The sequence below is a fragment of the Ornithodoros turicata genome, chromosome 1 (assembly GCF_037126465.1).
Source record: "Ornithodoros turicata isolate Travis chromosome 1, ASM3712646v1, whole genome shotgun sequence".
Taxonomy (NCBI): Eukaryota; Metazoa; Arthropoda; class Arachnida; order Ixodida; family Argasidae; genus Ornithodoros; species Ornithodoros turicata.
This window is the reverse complement of record NC_088201.1, coordinates 450,297-469,807: the sequence shown is the minus strand read 5'-3', so window position 1 is coordinate 469,807 and position 19,511 is coordinate 450,297. Positions and strand designations below refer to the sequence as shown.

Sequence of the window (19,511 nt, the reverse complement as noted above, 5' to 3'; positions counted from 1 at the left end):
CAGCCCAGGCTTCACGGCAAGAAATCTATGACCGCAGCCACCGGCCTCACAACTTCAGTGTTGGTGACCTTGTGTGGGTCAAACGCCAAGTACCCATGCCACATGGAAAACTGTCACCTCGTTTTAACGGTGTGTACCGTTTGGTGGAACAGCTGACCCCAGGAACCTTCAAAGCTCTTCGTGTGTCAAGTTATGGGTCACGACTTTTGAACCAACCACGAACAGTGCATGTGTCACAGATCAAGACATACAACCCCCCAGTCTCGCCAGTCGCCATTCCAGAGCCCAACCACGACACACAACCGGCAGATCTTGAAGACACTCAGGCTTCTTCATTGCCTTCTCATTCGAGCAGCGAGCACCGCCCTCAACGTTCCACGAGACGCCCATCTCATCTTCAGGACTATGAACTTTATTAGACTTTCGTACAGCATTTTGCACTTTGCGTCTCGACCAAGAGACTTGGTCTTCTTAAGCACCGGTGGGATGTGAGATTGTACAACCCGACGGACTCAGCCAAATAGCTCACACAGACGCACACAGAATCGGCACGCAAGGATCAGATAACGCGAGCCGACAGGCATCCGGTATTTTGAACACCTGTAGTCGCTCTTAGCGCGCGCTCTCAGGTTTCCGGACGGCCGAGGAGAGAATCAGTTAGCGTCTCGGCCTCGAGGTATTAAGCACGAGCCATATGTACTCTTTAAGTAAAGTGTTAAAGTAAACTGTTCCCCTGCCTCAACTCATACAAGCAGCAAGAGAAGCGCAGGGGAAAACTAGAGGCACTGCCGTCGCCTTCTCTCTGGTCACGTGGGACACACGCGAAGCCGCCGCGCCAAGCCAGCAGTGGACAGCGGATGTCTCTGCTGCTTTCGGCAGATTCTGCTTCCAGTTGTGGGCTGTGAGTTGATGGATGCGGAGTAGGATAATCTCATCGCGGTGCTTCAGTTTCCTGCTCAGGTAAGTTTCTTGGGTTTATTTTCACTATGATCACAGAAGTGTACGCTTCTGTGGTTACCGTGGAACAAATGTACGTTTTACAGTGCATTAAGCGATAGTGAGACCAGTGGATCTGCCAAGGCAGGTATGTTTCCTCAGAAAAAGAAAAAAAAAAAAAAAAAGGAAGCGTTACAGACTATACATGTGCCTTATGGATAGCGTGCTTTGAAACTTGTGTATGCTTCGTATGCTCTAGCTTTCTTAATCACATCATCCCAATGATTTTTCTGGGTCTGCTTGTGCTGTCTTGAGCTTCGTTAAAACGACTATGCATTTGCCACGGGCATCACGAGCAGACACGTTCTGTTTTCTGCAATTGCTGGGTTGTTTTGAGGAAACACAAAGAGAAATACGCTCTCTTTTGAAAATAAATGTTCGCTATAGTGACTTGTATCTACTCGTATCGATTTTTTTTACTGTGCTCCTGGCTACGCTTTCCGGCCAAGCTTTTCCTTTTTGCAATTAGTCAATCAAATATTAGATGAGCATCTGCCAGGTGTGTTCTCTTCTGGACAACATTACCTAGTTTCAAATCACTTTTTTACCTAGGCGTAAAATAAAGGCTAGTAGCGGCGCGATTTGAACGTTGAAATCTGCACATCTAAATGTAACTACACAAGGTGCATCGTAATCCATAATAAATAAGTGGGTTCCACAAATTTTTCCAGGGGAAAGTTTCGACGCCCATTGTTTACCTATCATATATAGCGCCCGATTTTCGACCGAAGGTTCCCACGGGGCTTTGTGTACGTGTCATATAAGTGTCTTTTCTACTGACCATAGCAAATGCTCTACCGAATCTGGCACACATCCAACAAACATGGGGCTGCAAGAAGTAATCTGCAGTACTCGAATCCAGTTGTGTTTGGCTTCAGCTCTAGCATTGAAGAGAATGCCAAGAAGGATTTCACTGGGACCCCAAAAGGCCCCCCCTACTGGCATCTTGAAAGCCTTTCTAAAGCAAAAAACGTGGCTTTCCCAACTGATGACTGGAGCTTTGGGCCGGCCCGCCAATGACAGCTTAGCCAGAAGAGAAACCATAGCAACAATGACACGACAAACTGGTTGAATACAGGGATTATGTCCAGATTAGCCGGAAGGCTGAAAGGCACCTAATTGTTGCCATAGCACAGACACGACAAATGGGGAGTTTTTTTGGATCAAGTTAATCGTACATGAGTCGACTCTGAATACTCTTAAAAACGAACCAAGCACTGTTTCCTCGCTGGAGCCATCATAGCATGACAACGAGTTAAGTTTCCCAGTACAACACCCAAGCTTGAGCAAAGACCTTCAACTGGTCCGAGGGTTCTTCCCAAATTGAGCCAATAAACTGTGCAACAGCTTGGAGTGAGAGAAGTGTCCTGGTTACGTGACACATGCTTTCCCTCCACTCACCTCAGTATAGTAGCTCGCTGAGTGGAAAGCTCCACTATACTGGCAGTCATAGAATGAACATTTGATGCCAAATTTGGGTCCAATGCATCTCTACACTGCTCATGCCCAGTTGTATGTCAGCCCAGTTACTGGCCAAACGTGCTTTCTCCCCACATTTCCTACAGGCTTTGTAGCTTTCCTCGGTGCCGCTTAAAACACAACCTGCCGACCTTGATTACTTCGTGTCTTGCCTAGTATTGGTCGTTATGCGAAGATCACGCAGCCTGAACCAATAGTCGAGCTGGTGATAAAATAGATAAAGCATCAAGTGGCCGACTATTGGTTGAGGACGCGTGACATTAATATCTTTTTTTTTTTTTCGTGGCCTTCTTCACGTAACGACCAATGAATAGGGCCCCTGATGAAACTGTTGGATCCACCCGAAATGGCAAACTTGAGTGCCCTATAGCATGTATTGTTGATTTCATTTCGTTGTATATTAGGCAGAGCTGGACAAAGGGTATTCCTTCCTCAGATGTCTGTAAGTCTGTATGGTTCCACTCGCTCTGAGGAAGGAATGTTCTGTACACTTTTGTCCAGCACTGTACCATCCATTTGACGGTTCAACGTGATCCTCTGTAGGAAAATTTAGGGAAAATTGTTTTCAAAAGACCCGTGTTCATTATGTTGTCTTCTCTGATACCAAGTGGAGGATATTGACGCTGTCGAACAAAGTCTTTACAACAGTCCGTTTGTGTTCTTTTGGGTGCTGGGAACTGAAATTGAGGAGGTTCACAAAAGGGCGTCACTTTTCTGCACACAAGTTTCGTTGTTCAACTAGTTGATTGTGTAAATTATCAACTTTGGTATTTTTAGCTTTGACTCAATAACTATTTGCTTTTGCTAACTAAATTACTTTCTCTATATAGTAACTGTAACTTTAAATACCTTTTCTGAGTAACTTCTACAGCTCTGCTTATGACCAACTGTTGCTGCACAACACTACAAGAACATCTTGACATCCTTTCTTCTTTCTGCACCACGAGTCTGGCGAGTTAAATGAAAATGCTAAGAACACCTCTCAAGGATGTCTTGGTCACACCAGCTGGCTTGCTAATTCTTCTGTCTGCATTATAGTACTGCCTTTGGAGCGGCTCTTTGTGAGTCCTGCATTGTTTGTCCTTAAGGTGGAGTTGTTCTCCAGTATGTGAGCTACAGTTTGGATACGTATAGAGGGGGCCTAACTCCATGGCTAGGTTCCCTATTCGAAGACAATACACACATGTCCATACTGATAGTGTTTTCTCTTTCATCCGTCTCCCATTGTGACTGGGAGATGGTGTTCTGGTTGCTCAGCTAGTAACTGCCTTTGGAGCTGCTCTTTGTGAGTCCTGCATTGTTTGTCCTTAAGGTGGAGTTGTTCTCCAGTATGTGAGCTACAGTTTGGATACGTATAGAGGGGGCCTAACTCCATGGCTAGATCGGTTACTTGATGACAATAGACCTGTTCCTGCGGACCAGGTGGCACAAGTGCACAGCAACGTCAGCGCCCCAGAATATGCAACGCGTGGTAGTTTAGCAGACGACAGTGGCACTTTGAAATACATGATCTCGAGTTGTTTCCTACTGGTTTTGTAGCTTTCCTTGCTGCTATACAGCTTGAAATACCATGGAGAACCCGGTGATGAAACTACCTACTGTTTGGGCCCGAAATGGCTTTGTGTAAACTTTGCTGCAATAGCCCTATACACCATACTGAGAGTGGCACCCAGCATTGAACGGAACCTCTTGGGAGAGCCACGTACATGAGCTCCTCATCCTTGCTATACTCAAAGACCATCGGGCTGAATGTGGATGGACGTGGATACGAAAGCGGCAGATGCTCGTGTTTTCAGTCTTGGCTGGTCCCTTCCAGAGGCTTGCTCGGTCGCGTGTTGTGGACATGTTTCCATGTCCAGGATTCAACCTGGAAATTCAATTTTCGTGTCGCATTTTTATGTAAAAGTAATGGGACCAATCTGTGCGAGCCGCCATTGTTGCAAGTTAATGGATGCATTGTTACATGATTCCCCCTCCTCCGACATATTTGTACAACAAAATGAAATAAAGTGAACAGTCTCTCTATGAAATGATAAATTATTCCAATCTAGCAGGATTTCTCGTTGAATTGGAATAGGAAATTGAGGAAAACACTAGCACAATATGCCCACTCTGAATCCTTGAAATGGAAGTTTGTAGCCATGTAAGCATGGGTAGATTGATCACTCATCAGCAGGCCGTGGAATTATATGCACTAAAAACCTACTAAATATGCATGCAATCATGCAGCAAAAAATGGGAAAACATGCAACTAAAGATGCAGCAAAAAAATGACGAAGCATGCATAAAACATGCAGCTAAAGTGGCAAAGCAAGCGTTAAATATGCAGCAAATGCGGCAGAAATATGCAATATGTGCATGGTTTATTTTTATGCGTGTTGTACGGAACTTCAGGGTACACTCTACATTTACAACATCAACAATGACTAGAAGAATCAATGTTGCACCACCATCAACTACTTATAGTTCTGGTGACAGTAGACCACGATATACTGCTCCACATCTGGTCGCACCAGTGTGACCTGCGTTTCCATTTTTTAAAAATTTCTATTCGATTCCATTCTATACTGGTCCAAGTTTTCGGGGCTGAAACTTTGACATCTCTCTGTAAGCATAAGCTTGTATGCTGAAAAGCACCTCTCAACAACATTGCTTTGGTGAGCAAGGAGATAAACCTAATCTCCTGGGGATTCACCTGGCAATATGAATAGGAATCGTTTTCTGACGAAGGGGTTGGGCTATTGACAACCAAGGCCAAGCGTGGGACCAGCCTATTGTACCAGATGCGCGAATTCCCCGAAAAATAAAGAAAAAAAAGTGGTTAAGCTCCACTGAGCTGAAAATCTAAAACACGACGCGGAAGAAAAGTATTTTGAGTACTGAGTAGCAAATACTGGCAAAAGTATTTGAAATACTTAAAAAATACTTGTCACAAAAAGTATTTAAAATACTGTATTTTGAGTACGTACTCAAGATACGTACAAGTCTGAGTGGACACCAATGCGCATGCGTCTGTAGCGAACGCAGCCTTCCGCGCGTTTTCACGTGCCCAGCCCAACGTGCGCCGCTGAACAACACCTTTATGCACAAACGTGCGTTTTCATGCATTTTAAAGCCTTCACTAATGCGTTCAGCGGTCTGCTCATCAGGTAGGTCGTGATCACTCGTGGAAGTTGATGGGACGTGAATAACTGAAGAAAGAGTAGAGAGAGAGCTATTGTATTGATTATGTATTGATTCTGCAGGCATGTAAAAAAGATGTGTCGCGAGCCCCGACTCAACTCCTTGAGCTCTGTCTGGTACTGCGTCCTGGTCATGGCCTTGAGCATCTACATCGTGGCTGCAAGTGTGCACAGATTCACAGGCTACATGGCTTTACCATGGCCGGATCAACCTTACCTTGAGCTCAACGCTTACGTTGCCTGTATTGGAGCTGCCGTCATATTGCTGCCTTTCTTTGTCGCGTCTGCTATGCTTCAGGTACCTCAAGCATCCATCATTTTGACCATCCGAAATGAATGAAAGTTTGCAACATGTTTGCAGGTGGGCAACATGGCCAACGATGGGGTCGTCCTGGACGGGGCGAGCGGAACGAGTCGACTGACAGCCCTCTGGAAGCACGGGGGACCCACGGCACCGACACTCCACTCGTGGTCTGCCTTCTGTCTCCTTCTGCCCAAGGTGCTGGTGCATGCTAGGCTCATACGACATGGTCTCCTCAGGCATAGTGAGTAATTCTCTTTTCATGCTACCATGTGACACGGAAATCTGCCCTGTAGATTTAGCAACCAATGAAACATTGCTTTTTCAATGGGAACACACACCATGTCGTCTCTACCCTGAAAGTGCAACATTTGTAAGGATCTGCTATTAGAATAACATGGAAGAGACACGCTTGGACACATTCCTTCCTCAGAACGACACGCTAGCAGCAAATGTCTCCAAGTTCATGTGCTAACGCTTTTGCCCACCACTGGAACTAAGCTATATTTTTCGCTAACTTTTAACTTAGCTCGTTGCTTTTGAGCTCCAGTAACTTCTTGAGGAACTTGTCCCTCTTTTGGTAACTTTGTCAGAGTAATTTGGGGTAAATTCAAAGCTCCTTTTGTTGGATTCGAATACAGTGAACCCTCATTTTATGAACCTTGGATATCCCAACTGCGAACGGACGTGTGTTCTGACCTTGATTTATGAATGGGGTTTTTGACACATGGCCAAGTACTGGGATTGCGGCCACGTCCCACAAGAATTACCTGATTGGAAAAAGTTTACTTCCCAGGTGACCTGTGATAGAAAGCGATGAGCTCTAACATGAGTGCCGTTCTGGATTGGATTCACTGTGAATGTGGAAATAAACGGAATCATTTCTCACCTGGGTTTGGGAAGGATTTTTGGGAGGGTTGACATCCTCTTTCCTGTGGTAATGCTACAAATTTAATGCCCCTTTTGAAAGGCCTTCCTCGGCCTCTCTAGGCTTAAATTCCTCATAGATGTGTTGAAATACTCTTCCCACAAAGGAATTTGTATACCATGTAAGCCTGCTGTAAACTTAAAGGGGCACTGAAATGCAAAAACATTGAATGCAAGGAAAATGAGCTCACACAGCGCTACCGTTTAGAAGAAAAACGCTATCTTTGGTGGCAACGAATGGGATCCCCAGGAGGCAAAGATTGGTGCCATCCAATGGCATGTGGATTGGGCATGATCTGTCTACTGGTGGGCAAAACAAACACGTGCGACAGACGCCCACCACTGTGATGCTTCAGTCGCTGCAATGTTTACATAACATGGGGAGGTCTATTGTAGCCCATAACAGTTCTCGCCAATGTTCCACTGACAACATTTATCTTCGTGTTTTTCACCTAGACTGCTTCATGGAGTGGCACGTGCAGCATGCACTAAAAACACCGATGCACGAGCTGAAGCGTCATTCACTGCTTAGCGCCGGTGACTGTAGCTTTGTAACGGAAAAAGTTTTGAATTACGATAAGTACTAAATTAACATAGCGTATAACGTAATTTGAGCTAAACTTGTTTTGCATTTTAGTGCCCCTTTAACGAGGCTACAGTATGTACAAATAACAAAATATATGTAACTAAAAATTTTTTTTTCCCAAAGATTAGGAGACTCAGATATACGGTCATCATAGAGACGAGCTGTGCATTTATAATGACAGAGGGCACTGTGTACTAAGATTAAAACTTTGCATGGTGCTACAAAATGTGTGTAGAGGACAACTCATGAAACCTAACCTTTCAATGTCTGCTTTGTGCTCCATTCAAGAACTGTATTATGAGATGAAAAACATGAAATGCCTCGCTAAAGAAGCACAAAAAAGGTACGCTTGTATTGTCACATCCAACACTGGTGTAGTTTTTGTAGAAATAAAACTATTTGCGCAAAAAATTTTTCAGCGCCCGTTGTGGGATCAGGATCTGAATTAATTATTAGAAAGGTCAAGAAAGGGAGTGTATATTGGGTAGTAAACAGGGTATCTGGGAATTATCAGGGTATTTTGTCAGGGAAACCGTCTTGACACGAAGGGCACTATGACATAGTGAAGCGAGCCACTTATGCGGAGAGCAGCTCCGAAGCATGAAACAAGAGCTGGATGAAGGCCTTTCTGTTTTGAGTTTAAGCATTGTGGGAGAGACAATGACACAAACAAGGAAGTGCACCTTCAATCCAGTCATACCAGAGTTCGCCAGCTGGATTCAACCCGTGCAGGTGAGCTATGCCAATATCCTAAATAGTCGACACGGTTGTGATATTCTGAAAGCCCACATCCAACTCTCCCCAAAATTCACCTGAGTAGTTTCATTTATAATCGATCCAAATAAATGAGCGCGATTTGGGTAGTTCCTGGATCCTCCGAACGGCTGCTCTCTTCTGAAAGCAATTTTTTTCACTGGCAGAATGGGTGGTGAAGATTTGCTTGAAGGTACTGTAAAGCAGCACCGATCCATTTAGTGTGGCTATTCAATAGTCCAAGCCACCAGGACAAAAACTGCGCAAGTTTAATTCCAATCGATAATGCAGTTAATTAGAAAATTATAATTAAAGATTACGGGCAACACTACTAGGTAGTCGAAATGAATCCGTACTCCTGAAACATACGACGGCAACCACATTGCACGCGTATAACACTGGGCCCGACATGACAATCCACCATAAAATCCGCCCCTGCAATCCACACAACGATCCACATCTGAGGATAAACCAATAAGCGAACTGAAATGAAATGCGGAGCCGTTGAAAACAATGTGACGTTAAAGAAGCCAGACAGCGTTGGACTTGTTTGTTCAAAGGCGTTCACAGAAAGAGTTTCTTCGTTCGAAACAGGCTGCGAACCGAAGGAGCGCGCAGGTGCAGCAGAGAAGTAGGGAGAGCCTCCATCGAACAGCGGCCAGCGCTGGGTTACTTCGCAAAAACAGGGGTTAACAGGTTAAACTGGTAACAGGGGTTTCAGAATGCATAGGTACACAGGCAAACTAATAATATGGTTACTAAAATAACAAAGTTCCGATGTAATAGTGTGTAATACCAATTTTTAGTGTTGCCCGCTGTACAGGGGGTTGTTTGACACCAGGCGTCGCACCGCTCCACTACGCCGCATCTTCCATGGCAAATTAAAAATATTTATAGCGCGTTGTCGGTCGTATGGTTCCACATATGGTATTTAGAAGCAACAAAGTCTCTAGTCACATCACCGGCATATCATGCTTGCCTACTGCTTTACAGTACCTTTAAGGCAATTAAATTTGGTGGCAAAGCCCCCCCAAAATCTTGAAAACTCCTCCGAGGACGTTTGCGGGGCAACTTTGCCAATATCTTATGTGGTCCCATGGTTTCTGAATATGACGAATATGATCAAAGAGCTTTTTTCACTCTTTCGTTTAGTATATAGCGTGTTAGCATACCTTCAGGCATCCGTCTACAGTGGTGCCAGAAAATTGCTGTATACGGGGTCGTTTTTCTCAAAATGGTCACCTTCAATTTTGTTTATATTTTGTGGAGACATGCCTTGGACACCGCTCTTTGATACTACAAAATAAAATTTCTGCTTATTTTATTTCTTCAGGGTGCACCAATTCTTTTCCCATGCCCTGGTCGCTTTTAGATCCTATGAGCCAGAGAATGGCGTTTTTTACCCGTTTACCTTCTGCTGAAAGCTACATCATTAGAGGTTGACAAAACCAAGATGTACCTCGACTGTTATTACTGTAACTTAAACGAAAGTATACTCTGGAGCCGATCCACCTCTCCACATTGGGTTAACCCTTTAAGGTGAAGCTCTACGTGAGAACAGGAAGCCTCGCATGGAAGTGTCTTCACACGCGCGGCGTCCATTTGTTTCCGAGCTCGTCACTTTATGTAACCAAGTCCGGGAAGCCTTATCGACTACTTTGCTTTCTGCTTGGAAAAGCGCGGTTTTGAAGCATTGAAAAGTAGCAATACCAAGAGACTATAGACTATCGCTGAGGAACAAAAGCACCTAATTCCGTTTAGTCCTCACGGGTTGGGGGTGCATGGGAGGTTCTTTATTACTCAAATGTCCATTTCATAAAGATGTCCTTCACCGAAGAAACCACAGCCATTCCCATTGCTCTCCCCAATAATGCTATGTGGCGCTTGCAGTGGCCGTAACTAACCCATGACCGGGCTTTCCTATAGGCGATTGCGAGTCGTTCAGGTTGCTAGTATAGAGTAGGTTGTGCTTCACGTATCTGTGCTTGAAGATTCCACTGGTTCCGCGATGAGTAAACTGAAGCAGCTGCGAACTCATTCATGAACCAAGCTCTCTCTGATGTTATTTTTTGTGAGCTCTAACATTTTGAACAAACTCGTGTCTGCGTTAACCCCTTTACAGCACTTGCCCACTATAGAGACAAGTATCTTAGGAAATTGACTGACGTTTTGACAGCCGTTTTAGCAATGAAATGCCGATAATGTCCTTTTTGTGCAGGAAAAAAGCGTGCTGTGTATGAGAAACCGCATAATGCTACGGGCCAAGTTTTACGCACGATTTATCAATGTGTGGCACCGTCGACGGTATTATGGAACGACAAACGACGTGAAACAAGATACCAAACAGATCTTTTTGTGGGATTCTGTACATTTTCCAGAAGCTTCCTTTGAATCACACACTCCCATGTCATTCTGTGTTGTGTAGCATGCTACAAACTACGGCACTTGATTTCTAACATCTGGATTTTGTTTTTGAGCACAAAAACATGCATACGAAAGCTCCAAAAACCATGCGGTTGCACACCATGCAATTGCACATATGGCCACTTGGAATTGCTGTTTCGGGTGACCGAAGAGTTGGGGCATGGCATAGGTCGTAGAAATGAAACCAGCAGATGCACCTTATTCCTCTGTAAAGTGCTATTTCGATTCACAGCTCAGCCAATGGGGTGTAAAAGTGATAGAGGCAATTTATCTGACTGTCGTCGTGGGTGACATCAGTGGTCAGCTTCTGAATTAATTCCATTTGCAGGAATTATTGCACACATCGCTCGTATTTAATATTTATCATGTACAACATGATAAGCACTTTGACACTTTGCACGCAAATAAATTGCACAAATAAAATTGCATAAATAAGCACTTTGGCAAGCAAATAAATCTCTTTATTATATATCATATGTATCATAATATATCTTTTTTATCAATGAGACTTACTGACCGTCCCCGTAAGGTACCACAAAGGATCGTGGTCTCAGACTGAGCACACGACCAAGCGTGAGAGGCAGTAAGAAAGTCTAGCCTCCTGAAGGACGTCCTTAGATGTTGAACCGGCTATACGAAGAGCGGCGTCCCATCAGTAACTAAGCTGGCGAGAAAAGGATCCACAGACTTACGGAGGAGGTCCTTCACTGTCCTAATCATCCGTTGAGCTTCACCGTTGCTGCTTGTTTTGTGTTTGGATGAAAACAGGGTCATTATCGGACCTTACCACATCAGGTATCCAAAAACGTGCAAAACAACTCTTAATTGCAGTTGCATCTTGGATGAGATGTCCCTTCCCGTCAAGTGGTCAGTTCCGAGTGGCCACCACACGCATTCTTTAGCCTTCTCTTTCTAACAAACAGAAGCGACCGGACGCCGTCACATAGCATATCGGGAATAACGAGGAGATCATTGTAGATAGTCAAATGGCCCCATTCTTTGCAGTAGTCTAGTAGTCCTATGAGTGCTTTTCTGCCGAAAGAGAGAACTGTCCCGTTAGATCTTGACGATAGCAGCGTCCGTGTCATTCTCATGTTTGGAAGAGCATGGTGCATGAGACAGCGCATCAGTTTTATACACATGCACTGTATTCGAGGCATTTCGAGATCTTTCAATGACAACAGCGATACCAGTGGTAGGTGATCGGTCTCTATGGAAAAAAAAAAATTGCTCTAAAAAAGATACAGATCAAGCCGGAGAACAGCACAGGTGCACACCAGGCATTCTTTTTCTGTCTGACTATACTTTTCTTCAGTAACCAAAAGGGAGCAAAAGACACTGCACGATAGTCTTTCTGAAGTTGTTGTTGGAGCAATACAGCCCCTAGTCCATATGCACACTTGTGAGCTAAGAAGATATTTCAAATGGGTAAATGCCATTTCTTGGGCAGTACCCCAAGTCCATGCCAAGGTTTTGCGGAGCAACTGACGAATGGGGGCAGTAATAGTTGACAGGTCCGAAGTGGTTTAACGTTCCTCATCTGTAGGTGCTGGGAGTGCGATTGGCCGAAATTCCATCACTGCTGACGATAGTGCCTAAAAAACGAACAGTCAGTACGGCGAATTCACATTTATCATGTTCCGTCTTGTTGGCACCGAAAACTAAGATGATATTGATCGTACAAACAACACCGTCTAAGCCTCGAATAAATCTTGCTATTGCTCTTTGAAGAAATTCTGGAGTGGAGGCAGTGCCGAATGGCATAGTGAAGGCTTCTGGTGTTAACCTGACGAAAACTGTGTAGCATCAAGTTCCGAAAATATTTTAGCACCGCTGTGTGAGAATTTGTTCTACTGTGGGAAGCACATACCACTCACGAAGAACTGCCTTGTTCAACTTGATAAAATGGACACAAAGCCTCCATTCTTCTTAGGGAGCACCATTCCCTGGGTTTGTTCTAATCACGTTTTGCTTCTCCAACATAAACAGTTCTTGCTTCACAACATCGAGCATGAGGAGTGGTAAACGGCGTGTCACACTTTTGCAAAGTTATCTGTGTAATTGCGTGAGAATTGAAAGTGTCCAGTCTTCACAGTGTTTGACATACCATGTGGGGTGCCACAAGGTTCTATACTTGGACCCTTTCTTTTCGTTGCATACATAAATTAACTACCTGAGTTTTATCAGTACAGGATATTTTTCAAAAAGCCAACCTTGTAATGGCATACTGGCTTGTAGCGAATAGGCTGACAGCGGATGACAATAAATTATGCTTTATGATTTTTCATCCGCGACAGAAGGACATTGATTGTGGAGACCTCAAAGTCACTCTTGGCAATACAGTACTGCATAGAGTTGATGCTGTTAAGGTTCTAGAAGCTTATTTAGACTCTAACTTGTCTTGGCTACCACACATTTTTCACGAGGAAAAAAAATTCACAGGAGTTCTTCACTTTGTCGTGTCTGAAACACATTGTTCCTTTAAAAGTGTTGTCTACTTTTCACTTATCCATAGCCACATTTCTTATTGCTTAGAGACATATGGAATTATGTACAAGTCAAATATCTAGTCTATATTTCTGCTACAGAAAAAGGCACCTTCTGACACTGTTACTTTTGGTTTCTCATTGTTAGGAATAAGAGACTTATATATAGACTTTTGTATAAATGCCACCTATTGATGTATAAACTCCTTCACAATATTGTAAGCTCTGTAAAAATATCTGTTACTTACTCTGTTAGCCCATAAAGTTTTAGGAACACAGATTTCAACGTTAAACTCCCCTAACCCCAAACAAATTTTGGATTACACTTGTTCCAGTATTATGCGTCAAAACATTGGAACATGCTACCATCAGATGTGAAAAGTGCAATCATTTTTTGTATATTCAAGAGTATGGTTTCTGATATGTTGTGGTTATCTATTCTTGGATTGTAATCCTAAGTCTGTATCTCCTGTTTTGAAAGGGACCGCATCACACGCTTGCCTCGTGCTCCCGTTACCAAACCTGTAACGATAGACAGTGTTGAGAATAAAAATCTCTCAAAACAAAACAAAACGAGAAAACACCAGGCTTCAGTCTGATTCGTCTTGAAGTTTGAACTCAAGTTCTGCTGCGTCTTATGTTGAGCATTCGCGCCGAGATATCGGGAGTTGGAGCCAAAGTAGCAGACGATACCACTGGTCATGTCTTCTGCTACAGAATATCTTGTGACCAATCTGCAGGATATTACCCGCGGTTAGAAGAGCACGAAAAGGCATCACGCACATAGCAGACGACCATTGGTCCTGTCATCTGCAAAGGAATATGGTGCAACTCAGCCACAGGATATTCCCTGCGGTTAGAAGAGCATTGAAACACATGACGCGCATCCTGCAGTTCAGTCACACGATATTCCGTAGCAGACAACAGGACCAATGGCGTCATCTGCTATGTGAGTTATAACTATCTTGCAGCTCAGTCCAAAGATATTTTGTAGCAGACGACAGTACCAATGGTATTGTCTGCTATACTCCAGCTGCAACTCCCAATATTTCAGCGTTGTGCGAGTGCTCAACATAAGACGTGCCATAACTACAGTCCCATCAGCAGTTTTGTTTTGTTTCTTTTTTACTTTTTCTTCCACCATGGAGTATTATGCGCGGTTGCCCCTCGTCTGAATACACAGTTATAATGATTAGAAACACTATGGATTAATTCAGATGGCACACGGATTAAACTGAATTGCACCTGGATTAAATCAGATGGTACTTGGACTAAAATGGGCGGGAAAACCTGTAGAAACCGGGTTCAGATCCACATAAGAGTTCAAAGCTCTTCACACATTCAGGATTAACAAATCACAGGGAACTCTAGAAACAATTCACAAATAAAACACCTACAGACTTTCCCCCCCTGCTACTGTTTCTCTTCCTTATATCGTCTATTAACACTGTTATGCTTTGCATGGCCACTACTGTCTTTTTTGCATGCCACAATCGAACCTCTGTATGCAATAAGGGGATAAGTTGAATTATCCCCTTTTTAGTATTTTTGTTGTATTGACATCTACATACCAGTATGTACCTGTCAAAGAAAATTTAGGACTGTATTGCAATTTATTGACCCGCTATAAGAGGGTAAGAAATGGGAAATGCAAGCGTGTCAATGGGATGGACAGCCAGATCAGGCCCCTTTTCTACACGTGCGCAAATGGTGTAGCTTAAATTTTCCTACGATGCGGAAATCAACTTGGACTTGCGCTCGAACAACATGTTCTTCCTACCTTACGTGACCGTGTCAGCAGTGTTACTGGGCGTTGTAACCAGAAAAACCTGTGCACTATGCTAATAAGTCATATTTTGCTGGCCATACAGAACATTATTTTCAAGATTGTGCTCATTTAGCACCACGATAATCACGATCTAGGCTGCACAAAGGTAACTTCGGCCATCCTGCAGTCACCATGAAGGTCCGACTCGTGAAAGCTGTTTTTTCCTGCACGAAAACCCTGTGCATGCAGTGTTATATAGAAAAAGGGGATATCTCGTGCTCCTGGATTTTGTTCAATTTCTGCTAAATCACACACACAGAAACAATGCTAACAGGACATGCATGTAGAGTAGACACATGCATATTGGTTACGCATTTTGCATTTGCGTTACTCTAGGAAGCTCATCTGCAATTACTTTACCAAACCTTCAGTCGCAGTTTTCTCAGTTTGGGATTTTTCGACTTATCCCCTTATTGCATACAGAGGCTCAATTGTGTGTTGCAAATATATTGTATAATATGAAAAAAGAAAAGGCAAGAAACTGCATGCTTTGGGAATTGGCCCCCTTTACCTCAACGTCCTTATGTTTTGGAATGATTGCCCATGCCCTTCATCGTGTAATTGGTACATTTGTAACTGGCTCTGCTGTACAGATGCCTTAATTCCCATAATACCCTTTTGTACCCTCCATTGACCCACAATATGCATGAACCCTCAAGACGTCATCTTTAACCCTTTAAATATGATGAGGACTTACCCTTTCCGTTTTGCCCGAGTTGATTGGTGGTATGACAGAGGGTTTTTCCTTGCAGGTGACGCATGGCGTACAGACCTAGATATGCTCCTCCCACACCGGGACCGAATTGTCCTCCTCAGCTTTGTGTCTACCATTAATGAGACTGACCTATGGGACAGAGAAGCAAGTGAGTCAACACGGCAGCTGGACGATGGACCAGCCATGTCAGCCGAATTTATCAATTATGCTCTCGCCCTCCTGGTCTACTCAATACGTTACTCTGCTGTGTTCTGGAAGAACAACAAGTGCTTCTCACTTCTCTTTTCCTTTTACCTGCTGTTCACCACGGCTCACAAGCTGCTCACTTTCATGGGAGTGTCCATCCTGTACAAAGTGCACATAGCCGGAGCTCGACAGGTGATTCCAGGTTTTGGTCCGTTGTTCCTTGGGGTACCGTCGATGCTTTTCCTCTACGCCTTGTATACTGCTGTGCTCAGTTTATCGGGTCCTGTGTTCTACTCGTACGGACTGCTTAAGTATCAAGAATGGAAAGCAAGAGCAGCAATGCGTCACCACATTGCCTGGAAAGGGGCACTTCCCAGAGGCCTTTGGGGACATGGACCACACCTATACGCCTTCTTTGTTTTAGGTCTACTTGTACTCTCTGGAGGACCACTAGTGTACGATCTTGTTAAAGTCTACTGTGCAAGTTTAGATGGCATAGTCGTTGCCTGTGCTGCTGCTATCGTTTCTCATCTCTTGTTCTGGATCATCTTGTGGTTGGGACTTACGCTAAAGCCCAACTGGGACTTCTCGTCGGAATGCTTCACCCAGCACCATGATGGGTTCTGTGTTCCGAAATGTGCTGCGGACGCCCCACTCTTGGTTGTCGATCGCAACAACACGTATCAAGTGCAGGAAGCATCATCTAAGAAGGCCATATTGAGTTTGGCTACCAAGTTTGCTCAAATATCTAAGCTGCCACATCCTTCTGAAGACCAAGACATTTACTGGTTGAAGCCTCGACTTTCCACCAAAACAATGTCAGAGAAGGATGATGGAAAGCCTCGGGGGTCTGGTCTCAAGCATAAGGTGACCTTCCAAGACAAAGTGCAAAACTGGAGCAAGAAATCACCAAAGTCAATGAGTAAATTGAAGAAGCAAGGCCGGTCAGACAAGCATTCTGACGATGGCGGAGACTATGCTACATTGCGAGAGATGTCTGCAATAAACGGCCAAACTAAGGTTGCCTCTTTCTACAAGGTAAGCTGCTCATGCTAATCAATGCTCAACTAGCATGCTAATCGATGCTAATGTTTAAATAATGTCTCCACAGAGCCTTTGCCCGCTTGGTGACACAAGTGCCCTTTTGCCAAAACAGCCCGACAATAATGAGTATGAGATGCTGCCTTCAACGACCTCAGACACATCAACAAGCCCAGAAAAGGGCAGTGACTCAAGTGGCATTCACTCAAGTGACTCCATCAAGCGGGCATCTAGTCTGGAACAGCTCATCCAGGAATCTCCCAAAGCGATCCCCTGGAAGAGCATGTCCCTCCAACGGACTCCGCAACAACTCCCACAACTGGTGATCCGACGTGATGCGGATCCCTTCGGTCGCAGGACCAATGTCCGCCTCACATCTTTTACGGATCAGCTCAAGCCTACCGTATGCATTGCTCCGTTAGATACTCAACGGAGGGACTCTGCAAACTATTCATCTGGTGAATCTTGATGTCATAGGGGCTTCCCCTATGATATTACGTCCTATCACAATGTGGATATTGTCATGTGTGCGTCAATGGTCTCAAATTGTTTCTGTCAATGATTGATATTTGCAGACGGTCATCTTGCACTGCATGGTAGAAAAATGAAATTGTTCTCACTTGTGCTATCTATCCAGTTGGCATACAAGCTGTTCAACGATGAAATTGATGACACAGTCTTGTTTCCTGCTTCAATTTGAAAAGTCAAATCATGGTGGAGTACATAATAGGACAATTTTTTATTGAAATCAACCGAGCCTTTTGAGTTATTTCTATGGACAATACTAATATAGCAAGACTGCTTCTAGTGGGCAGAAACCATTTCAATAATATTACCAATAGAAATTTCCATACAAGGCCAAGGTAGTAAGGCCAGAATTTAACCATCTTTTTTTGCAATCTCACCACTTGAATGTTGACAGAGCACAAGTCTTATCGCATTTACTCCGACTATACGCAACAATTACTACTACGCATGGTCTGCATTTGTAATATATTCATTTGCTTTTGTACATACAATGATCGTAAGTTATTTTTATAATATATAATATTATAAGCTGGTTTCATTATAAATATATATGTATTTCTCCCTGTGCTGGTTGTGATGTGAGTTGTATAGCACTATGTAAAGCTCTCCCAGCTTCGCATTATACCTCCGTGTAGTCAGAGGGAACTCCCACATGCCTGGAAACCTCTCTGTCAACTAAATCTTCTCAGTTATATGAAACAAATGTTCTCTAATTGGGAAGCATTATAAAACTGTGTCACCTGGTATTACGCATTTAAAAAAAAAGTCCCTCGAGTTGTCGGTATCAAAAAATGCATTTTAGTTCTTCAATACTGTAAACATATTTTTATTACTGATGGATTAATTTTTGCAAATTTTGCAACTGCTACACAATGGCAAAAAATTGTACATGCAAATAAAGAGGCATACTATTGACTAGATACACACTGTCAGTTAAGTTGTCTAGAAGCAACAAAAAGTACTAGGGATATACCGGGTGTTTCAGTTAAACCGCCAGGCTAAATAATTCGCGAACTTTCTTTTTTCCAAGTATCTGTCCGATTTAGGCACGGGTGAGCTCATTAGTCTTCCTGGTCCATTATTTCAGTTACAGATATGTCATGTCACTTTTGAGACAGACGGGCAGCTTAACACTAATCCCGCAAAAGGAAACTCCCCTATATATGTACACGCAAATAACTGAATGCGCCATTTGCAACAATTAATACATCGCTAATGAAAATAGGTTTACAGCATTCCAATAATTTTTGCCTAATTTACAGCACTGGTTAAGCTCACTTCAGATGCAAATAAATGCTACGAAAAATACAATTAACTGTCAAATGTAAGACTGCTAAAAAAGCATGTGAGCAGCTTGTTCACATCACTAAATCCAAATTGCAAACAATAAATGGCATTTCCAAAATGTCAGTGTATTTGGACAGTTTATTTTGCTACAAGTTGATCTCAGTTTTTGAGTAACCCTTGCAATACCTGCATGCTTACAAACAGGGTACAGGTGCAATATCAAGTGGGTGGTGTTTATACTGTTTGTTGTCTCTTGTTGGATACAGATTGTCCCAGTTTACAATATGAAAATAAATCTTTCCAAAACGTCTTTATTTTGTCAGGAAAAGTGCTTTTTATGCCTCTCGGTTGTCAACTTAGTCGAATGGTAAAAGTTGCTTGTGGGCACCACCATATTGAAAGTGCACTGCTGTCTAGCAGGGGGATTTAGCGCACAAACCAGAATGAAGGAAAGAGCTTCTTCCCTGGCTGGCTGGAAAACGGTGTATTATGGCGTGCATTAATACAAACAGCAGCAGTGAAACCTCGTTACAACGAAACGAGGCAAACTATGAAATGAGGAACTATGGCAAAGGGCCATAGAGCTACAACGAAACACTTTCTAAACACCGCCTTGATACAGCGAACAAACAAGATAAAGTTTATAACCCCAAAGACTACTTTTGGGGTCTTGGAAACAAAGGGCGCAAGCAACATCCTGTGGTGAAATATGTGGGCGATTAGGGTCGGGAGGAATATGGGAGCCTACAAAACCAAGTCTGGGATCTGCCTTCTGAGGCTTCTCCTTTTCGC

At 43.5% G+C, this 19,511-nt stretch overlaps 1 protein-coding gene across 1 annotated transcript; it reads left to right on the top strand.

Annotated features, from left to right (window-relative positions):
* Positions 1 to 832: 832 nt before the first annotated feature.
* LOC135377209 (uncharacterized) lies at positions 833 to 19,029 on the top strand. The gene is made up of 5 exons (XM_064609503.1): positions 833 to 960; positions 5,721 to 5,955; positions 6,019 to 6,202; positions 15,715 to 16,901; positions 16,975 to 19,029. The coding sequence occupies exons 1-5, from the start codon at positions 914 to 916 to the stop codon at positions 17,371 to 17,373; spliced, it is 2,052 nt and encodes a 683-aa protein (XP_064465573.1). The 5' UTR covers positions 833 to 913; the 3' UTR covers positions 17,374 to 19,029.
* The last annotated feature ends 482 nt before the right edge of the window (positions 19,030 to 19,511 follow it).